General features: G+C 39.5%; 2 protein-coding genes and 2 non-coding genes across 6 annotated transcripts; 3 read left to right on the top strand and 1 right to left on the bottom strand.

Annotated features, from left to right (window-relative positions):
- Nucleotides 1-13: 13 nt before the first annotated feature.
- trnaq-uug (transfer RNA glutamine (anticodon UUG)) lies at nt 14-85 on the top strand. The gene has a single exon. It is a non-coding gene; the product is annotated as a tRNA-Gln (tRNA).
- Nucleotides 86-707: 622 nt separating this feature from the next.
- On the top strand, nt 708-779 carry trnaq-cug (transfer RNA glutamine (anticodon CUG)). Its single transcript has one exon. It is a non-coding gene; the product is annotated as a tRNA-Gln (tRNA).
- Nucleotides 780-887: 108 nt separating this feature from the next.
- Nucleotides 888-4,218, bottom strand: LOC130169090 (betaine--homocysteine S-methyltransferase 1-like). The gene is made up of 8 exons (XM_056375513.1): nt 4,107-4,218; nt 3,444-3,576; nt 3,197-3,309; nt 2,915-3,106; nt 2,691-2,838; nt 2,405-2,587; nt 1,773-2,001; nt 888-1,536 (listed from the first exon to the last, which is right to left on the bottom strand). Exons 1-8 carry the CDS (start codon nt 4,125-4,127, stop codon nt 1,419-1,421), a joined length of 1,137 nt encoding a protein of 378 aa, XP_056231488.1. The 5' UTR covers nt 4,128-4,218; the 3' UTR covers nt 888-1,418.
- A 591-nt stretch (nt 4,219-4,809) lies between these two features.
- cenph (centromere protein H) lies at nt 4,810-7,867 on the top strand. Of its 3 annotated transcripts, none has more exons than XM_056375516.1 (10): nt 4,810-5,295; nt 5,910-5,993; nt 6,187-6,242; nt 6,327-6,372; nt 6,482-6,550; nt 6,706-6,762; nt 6,859-6,922; nt 7,186-7,237; nt 7,426-7,586; nt 7,698-7,867. In XM_056375516.1, the coding sequence occupies exons 2-10, from the start codon at nt 5,911-5,913 to the stop codon at nt 7,788-7,790; spliced, it is 681 nt and encodes a 226-aa protein (XP_056231491.1). In that variant the 5' UTR covers nt 4,810-5,295; nt 5,910; the 3' UTR covers nt 7,791-7,867. The 3 variants fall into 3 exon arrangements, with proteins under 3 accessions (XP_056231491.1, XP_056231490.1, XP_056231489.1); XM_056375515.1 differs by having other exon boundaries at nt 4,811-5,295; nt 5,842-5,993; XM_056375514.1 differs by having other exon boundaries at nt 5,128-5,295; nt 5,828-5,993.
- Nucleotides 7,868-7,878: the final 11 nt, after the last annotated feature.

Raw genomic sequence — 7,878 nt, 5'->3', positions numbered from 1 at the left:
TGTTGTAATACATGGTTCCATGGTGTAATGGTTAGCACTCTGGACTTTGAATCCAGCGATCCGAGTTCAAATCTCGGTGGAACCTCACGGTTTTGAAAGAGATTTATCATATCAACGGACCCATTTAATATCATTTATCCCTAACCCTATTCACAGCAGGTAAGCACGAACAGCGTATGAAAGCTCGACTAGAAGTACTGCATACATATAGTATGTCATGTATATACACATACATTACACAGTTAGTCGATATTAAGGAATTAATTTAATAAATGAATATTTATAGAGGGACATAAATTAGGCCAAACCCGATGAAGTCCGATAAGTCAAATTGATTGATCCATTTTAAATTTCGACATGTATTTATTTAAATATTTTTGCGTTCAGCGTTGTTTATTGTGAGGCACAAAAGGTCAGTACGACTGTGCCTTATGTCTTATTTTAATCAACTTAAATTATGAGCTGTCAGCAAAGACAGGAAGCCATATCTATGAAAAAGAAAATCAGTGATCTTTTTCTGTTTCCTGTTGCAGTTTAACATTTAGTAATGAAAAGTTTGGCATGAAATGGTGGTGCTCATACTTCTAAATAGTAAAAAGCCTTGCATCAAACTTTTAATTCAACTAAACTTTGTGAAATATACAGGGCAAATTCCGGTCCCCAGTCCAATTCTCACGATTACCAGCCGGGGGCACAAGTTCACATATGGTTCCATGGTGTAATGGTTAGCACTCTGGACTCTGAATCCAGCGATCCGAGTTCAAATCTCGGTGGGACCTGAGGTTTTTGACCCAGGTTTTCAATCTTGACATCAACTGACAGCAACAAAATAGTCACAAAAAAGACAATAATGCAAAATGTGCAGATGACCACAGAAGAAGAAAGAATGGATTACCTCATATATTAAGTTTTATTACCTTTCTCTGAACTTAACCTGACTTTTACCCTGACTCAGGGTAATAAGTAACACACTGATAAAGGTAAAGATCTTTGTTTTTCTGAGGTGCATTTATGTACGACATTTGGCTAACACATTAACATCAAAATACCCTCATACAATGAGAAACAGTATTGCATTAACTAGTGATAAGACCAGCGGCATTTCTATGTACACTCTATGTTAGTAGGTTTATGAATAGTGTGCATAGTTACGGAACAGAAAAAAGAAAGAGAGGCAGTTACACGATTACACCCAAGTTACAGTGAGCATATGGTGTACAGTTTCTGAGCCACCTCAACACAACGCCAAATAATAAAGTAAGGACACTGAGAGGGAATGTTGAGCTTTGGGAAAGGACAAAATGTTTGATGAAATACCTAATTTGTTTGTAATTCTAAATCAAAAAAGGTGGATAACCTGTTAGTAAAAATATAAAAACTACGACATCAAGTATCTACTGAATTGTAGATACAAACAATTATGATGGTATGTTGGACTTGAGCTGCTTCTCGTAGTCGTCGGCTGGTGTGGCCATGGAGGGGCATTTGGGACGTCCAGTAGCAGGCAAGAGGTTTTCCCAGTAGTCCCGATGAGCCCTAGGACAAATTTTGAGTTTAGTTGGTGATAATCCAACACCTGTGCAGAGCAGAAACACACACCGATACTTTTTACATCCTTTACTATGATAACTGTCACTACGCCACCATACATTATGTACAATATGAGCCAATGTTTCAGTCTTTTGTCCACGTTTAATGCAGATGCTGCAGCGAAATTTAAAAAGAACTGACTAATGTGCACATGCAGAAGCCGCGTTCCTGCTCAGTCTTACCTGGCTCTGACCCAGGGTTTAGTGTGCATCTCCAACCCAGCTCCCCAGAGTCCGTGCTTCTCTGAAGCTGGAGGGAGTGATCCTCTCTCTGCAGACAGCTCTTCTGCTATAGCTCTAATATGGTAGGGCTCGAATCCACAGCAGCCACCGATGTACCGGATTCCTGCATTGTAGGCCTCTCTGACGTATTTATGAACGTCCCAGCGGGTGATTACTCTGGTCTCCAGTGCTGAGAGGAGAATGACATATTCAAGTGAGGGCATTTTGTTGCGACGATGCTCTCATCAAACTGTATACGGGGAGTTTAAGGTAGCTCTACACCCAAATACTGCTTTCATACTTAAATTAAATATACAAAAATACAATAACAAATGCAAATTGCAAACTAACAGTCACACACAGCAAGGTTGTTTTATTGCAGGACCATTTAATTCCAGACCCTGTTTGGTCAACTTAGTTTTATGTAAATATTTAATATTGGGATCTCTTTAAACCATATTTTTAGTTTCCTTTTTCGTGCAAAAACATACAGTAGATTACATGAATGTACTGTAATAATAATGATGATGAAGTAATTGAATATAAAACAATATTTTCTTTATTCTATGCAAAACAAATATAGAAATGCTAACCGAAGGGGTACTCAGGGAGGCTGGTGTATCCACCGAAGTTGCACTCAGGTGTGTGAAAGCCCAGTGGCTGGATCATGAGATGGGCTCTGAGACCAGCTTTCTCTAATCCCTCTTTCATCAGCTTCACTGTACGAACGCACGTCAGAGGGTCGAGGTGGCAGTTCACTCCAACAATGTCAGCTCCTGCGCACAAATGCATGCACATGAAACACATTCAGATTGTACAGCTAAAACACAACGTCAGACTCGCTGACCAGAAGTAACACAACACAGAAGGTCGGTGTACCGGCTCTGACCAGCCTGACAGCGCACTCTCCAGGTGGGACTCCCTGCATGTCTCCTTGAGGGGAGATGCACAGTGTTGCACCCACTGGTTTGCCGCTGCTCTTCATCACCTCCACTGCCCACACTGCCTCTTCTACATGATCGACAAACTGCGGGAGAAATGTGCATGGGATCATTAAAACTTCACTCGGGACAAGAAGCAGTAGAATTAAGATCTGCTCGTACCTCTACTATAAAGAAATCAATGTCCTTTTTAAGGAAGTCATCCATTTGTTTCTTAAAGATGGCCTTGACCTCGGCCTCACTGCGACTCTTCACATAACAGGGAGTCTTAGACACGCACCCAGCGACTAGTGCATCACCCTCATTGGCTACCTCCCTGGCCAGGTCACAGGCTGCCTCATTGATCTGAGCTCCCTGAGTCAGAAGAGAACAGACTGGAGTCGTCTAATGTGAGCAAAATAATGATGTTTAAAGATTTTGTAATTTATTTATTTTTTTACGTACAGTTACGTTGGTGACATTGCCACTGATCTCCAGCTTATCCTCACTGCAGTAGAAAGTGAACGTCTGAAGCACATTTGCTCCTGCTCTCAGAAACTCCCTGTGTAGCTGCCGAACTGACAGAGCGAGGAAGAGACAAGGCTCAACTTATTGAGAAAGCACAGGCAAATAAAGACAGATAAAAAGAAAAGCAAACCTGATATGTTTACCTGCTGATATGTTAATAAATAACTGAGTATGTCAAAAGTACCAGCTTCAGGGTGCTCAACAGCAGCCTCAGGGGTCCAGTGTCCTGCCTTCACATAGCCACGTCGCTCTAGCTGCAGCACGTAACCTCCATCTCCTACAACCACCTCCCCAGCATTCAAACGCTCCAAGATACCCTGGATGCAGGAATACACACACACACACACACACACACACACACACACACAATATATATATATATGTATATATATATTACATTGCTTCCTTGACAAGAAGAGTATGAAAGACCAGAGCACTCAAATTGAGTAATACATCTCTTATTAAGATACAATCATTTTGGCCAAATCAAATGATGAGATGATATATTTCCACAGCTATTATACTCGTGTCTATTAATAAACAGTGTATGGCAGGACATCTTCACTTATGTTTAATTTCCTAGCCTATTAGAATGAAGAATAGAAGAACACGCACCCTTCACACAACTTGCATGGTGTATACAGTGTTGCACTAAGGAAAAATGAACTTCTTCTCTTCAGTGCAGAGGCACCTGCTCACCTTCTCTAGATCTAGGCTAGTGCATTTCATATGTTCAAGGAGCGAGTTTCTATTGATCAACCATCTGCTCGTAGGAATGAGGCCTATAACAGTCAAAGTGAAGCAAACATGCGCAGACCTACGCAAAACCACCAACTGTTACTCATACCTTACTCTTCTTGTTCTCCATTGGCGACAACTCGTCTCAGACCAACGCTCAGAACCAGGCCTGCGCAGAAATCACTGGTCGCTGGTCAACAGTACACTGAGGTCAGGACGATAATCTCGCGAGATTGAGGAAGCTCTCTATTGATTGAGCCGAGCACCGCAGTGAGCGATTGCACTGACTGATCATCCGCTTTCAAAGCGAGGTGGATGAGATCAAATAGACTGATACTTATTATCTGAAGGATTAGAGCTTAGGTTTTAAGACATACAAAAATACACCAGTGTAACTGGTGCCTCACCCTTTATGATATGTCATCGATTGTAAATTACTTGTGTGCTGTTTTGTATGCATTTACTTGTTGAGTTTTATATATTTTAGGGACAGGCATTGTAAAGTAGCTTAGCTTATAAATTATTATTATAAGATTCTATATTGCAGAAAACCTTGTCTGAGTGAGTCAGTCCACAAGATACTGAAACCTACACATTTATTTTGATGATTTTACAATGTCGGTTTGTAAGCAGCCACATCATCCATTGTGTGCACATAATGTTAAATTTCTAACTGTGCTTATATTACTGTGCTTGGAACAATTGCATACATAAAATTGTTTGTGTGTGCTTTGACATCAGATGAATTGGTGATCTGTTTTTGCGTATTAAGTCAGTCCACAACTTACAACATTGTTATAAACTTGTCTCGTAAAAAGTAAAGAAGAAAAAAAAAGAAAAGAAAGAACCGTTCCATGCATCAATTGTATGTATCAGATGCAGGACCACTTCTCAAAGTCTGTAGCCTAATTTCCTGGCAAATTACTCATTTGTTTGGACATTGGTACTACGTACCTTTGGACAGCTAATCTTGACGTCCCTTTACTCGAAGGTTTGGACATAATAAAATAAGAAGAAACTTGAATGAAATTGACACCATTTGATTTTTATGTACGGACAACCCGTCACTACTCCCTCCTGACCTGCAGATGGCGCTGCATCATTAGCCGGGAGCAGAAATGTGACGGTATGTCGTCACTTCCCGGCGGGGTTTCCACCTCAAACTAACTGATGTAAACAAAACTACAGCTAAAGTGACAGTAAACAAAGTTTCATGTGTGACAGCCGCTGAAACCTTTGGCTAAGTTATCGTCAAAGTTTCAATTAGCACTCGTAGTTAGTGGCTAACGTACCGCAAGGTAAGACATATAAACCTATACCTCCATCGGTCCATAGTTAAATCCTAGTAACGTTATATAGGAAGTAAATTACTCACCTGGAGATTTTGACTTTGACACATGCGTTTGGAGCGTAATATGTTTGTTTATTTTTCATTACGAGCATGCATAATTTAATTCAAATGTTATTTCTGGAAATATATTCATCTTTGCAAATATAAGATAGATAACGACCGTTAATGTAACGCTAATTAACGGTTAATAGAGCACCTGTAGAGCGGAGTGATATACATATATATATATATATATATATATATATATATATATATAGTTAAAAGTCCCAGTACTGTGGTACTCTATAGCAGCACTCATGAAATGCCTCTCGTCCAATCAAATTACTTGGTCTGAACTAACTGTTGTATAATCAGTGAGTCACTGTCGTGTAACCACAAGGTAGTTAGTTGCTTGCCTATTAATTTACGACTTGTGTAGCAAAGAGTTGTGTAGCATTACTAAACTGGTTTAGTGGTTGTGCTTCTTGGATCAAACCCAGGTGCTCTGAAATAGACTTTCTCCAGGCATCTTCACTGTTCTCTGATGGACCCATCTAACAGTGAGGTGCACCTCAACCACAGGATGGAGGCTGTGGCACTGAATGACGGCCCTGCTCCCGACGGCTCCTCCGGACAGAGGGATACCCCGCCTGCAGACATGCTGAGGTTCTTCTTCCACATCTGCTTTAACACTTCAGTTTTTATTCAACTCACGGTGGCTGAGTGCTGGTTTCTTTGATGAATCACACCCCAACACCAGTGGTTAAGATTCACTTTCCATTCACTTACACACCCATGAAAGCACATCACCTCTTGTTATAAGACAATGGTTTGAATCTTTGTAATTGTCTCTTGTCAGAATAAGACAGCAGATGTCCAACCAGTGCTTTGAGATGGCAGTACAGCTCAATGCAGGTATATATAAGCGCTTCATTTCCATCGCATTGTATCTTCATCAAATACACAAACAAAGCATTACAATCAAGTTTTCTGTGATAGGAAAAAGTAAGAGGTCGTGCAGCACATCTGAAGCTGAGAGAGACTTGTGAGTATTTGCATTTAGCCTAACTATGTGGATCTAGAATTTAAATGTAAGATTAAAGTTAATTTCAGAATTTACTCTGTTGACATATATTTTTCATCAATTGTTCCAGACCAGATTATGTCAGTGAACTGGAAACTGTCAAGACAAATCATTTTAACAGCACATTGACACTACACAGGTAAATGGATTTTAAAACAATCTTTATTTTTCTGTGATGAATGTTGTGATTTCTCTGCATATATGATAATAATATATAAAAATATAATATATGATATACAAGCCGTGAGCCTTTGTTAACTTTGACCATTCATTGATTCGACTGGTGTCTTTCAGAATGCAGATGTGGCATGCTATTGGAGAAAACCTGAAACAAAATGATGCACAGGCTGAGTATGTCAACTCACAACATGTTGAAACAGCTCATACATTTATTTTTTTTTAAACTTTATTTTGATGATGGTTTTGTACATTTCTGCTTTTTTTTAGTGAACTGAAAGCTGTGAGCGATCACTGCATGAGTCTTTGTTCACGTATAAAACAACTTCAGAAGGTAAGTACAAGTTTTTTGTGAGGCCACTGTGATCACTTGTCCCAGCAGAATTATAAGTGATCCAACAGATATATTGAGATGGTGTGTTATGGTCTCTTCTGACCCAGGACATACATTTCTGTACAAATATTTCATTATTCAAAACTTACAACAAACTGGTTTCCCTTTGAAACTCACTGACATCACTCACTTGCTTTGAACTTGCCCAACGTGTGGTGATATCAATTAATTTCATACCCAAATCCCTCTTGTTTTTTCAACAGGAGTCTAGAGCTCTTCAAGATGAAATTTCAGAAATACAGAAGAAGAGGCTTGGTATGTTCTGTAGTTTATTTTCAATTTTGGTGTGATGGAGCTTTTCTTTGTTCCGTGTGCACATGACATGACTAACAATGAATTATCAGAATTGTCATCTATTCATTTTCTGTTGAACAACTGATGGATTAAATGTTTTGACACTAGAGTAAATTTGCCGCCAATGTTTTTTTTCTTTTTGTGTGTAGAGATGAAACGGCTCACACATGAGAAAATGAAAGAGATGGAAGAGTTTATGTCCAAGAAAGAGCATCCAGATACAGAGAAGTACAAAGCAGTGTTGGAGAAAGGCCAAGCCAACCTGGAGAAATATAAAAAGATGACCATCATGACACAGAACGTCCTCAGGGTAAATTGTACAGGAATTGAAACATACTTTCTGTCAGTACAAGGTTTGGAAATGGTTAATGCATGCAATGAACTTAGCAGCTGATGTATTAATGTATGCGTTTCTCTCCAGGGTATCCTCTTGGCCTGTAAAGTCAACTGGCTGGATGATCCCAAACTTCGAGACATTGTCATGACACTGGAGGAGTTTCCTATCTCTGACTAGAGAATGACTCTATTTACTCATATTTATATGTTTCTGTCTTGTATTGTCACATAAATCAAATAAAACTATTAAAACCAGCAGTAGGATT

Source organism: Seriola aureovittata, chromosome 5 (genome assembly GCF_021018895.1).
Source record: "Seriola aureovittata isolate HTS-2021-v1 ecotype China chromosome 5, ASM2101889v1, whole genome shotgun sequence".
Lineage (NCBI taxonomy): Eukaryota > Metazoa > Chordata > Actinopteri > Carangiformes > Carangidae > Seriola > Seriola aureovittata.
This window is presented reverse-complemented; position numbering and strand designations above follow the sequence as displayed.

Bases quoted from the DNA above. Each gene is read 5' to 3' on its own strand.
- cenph (XM_056375515.1), top strand. From the start codon at position 5,872: ATGGACCCATCTAACAGTGAGGTGCACCTCAACCACAGGATGGAGGCT. The intron at 6,243-6,326 runs GTATATATAAGC...TTTCTGTGATAG, and splicing joins GGCAGTACAGCTCAATGCAG to GAAAAAGTAAGAGGTCGTGC. The intron at 7,238-7,425 runs GTATGTTCTGTA...TTTTGTGTGTAG, and splicing joins AATACAGAAGAAGAGGCTTG to AGATGAAACGGCTCACACAT.
- LOC130169090 (XM_056375513.1), bottom strand. From the start codon at position 4,127: ATGGAGAACAAGAAGAGTAAG. The intron at 3,310-3,443 runs GTACTTTTGACA...TCGCTCTGTCAG, and splicing joins TGTTGAGCACCCTGAAGCTG to TTCGGCAGCTACACAGGGAG. The intron at 2,002-2,404 runs GTTAGCATTTCT...TTCTCCTCTCAG, and splicing joins CCTCCCTGAGTACCCCTTCG to CACTGGAGACCAGAGTAATC.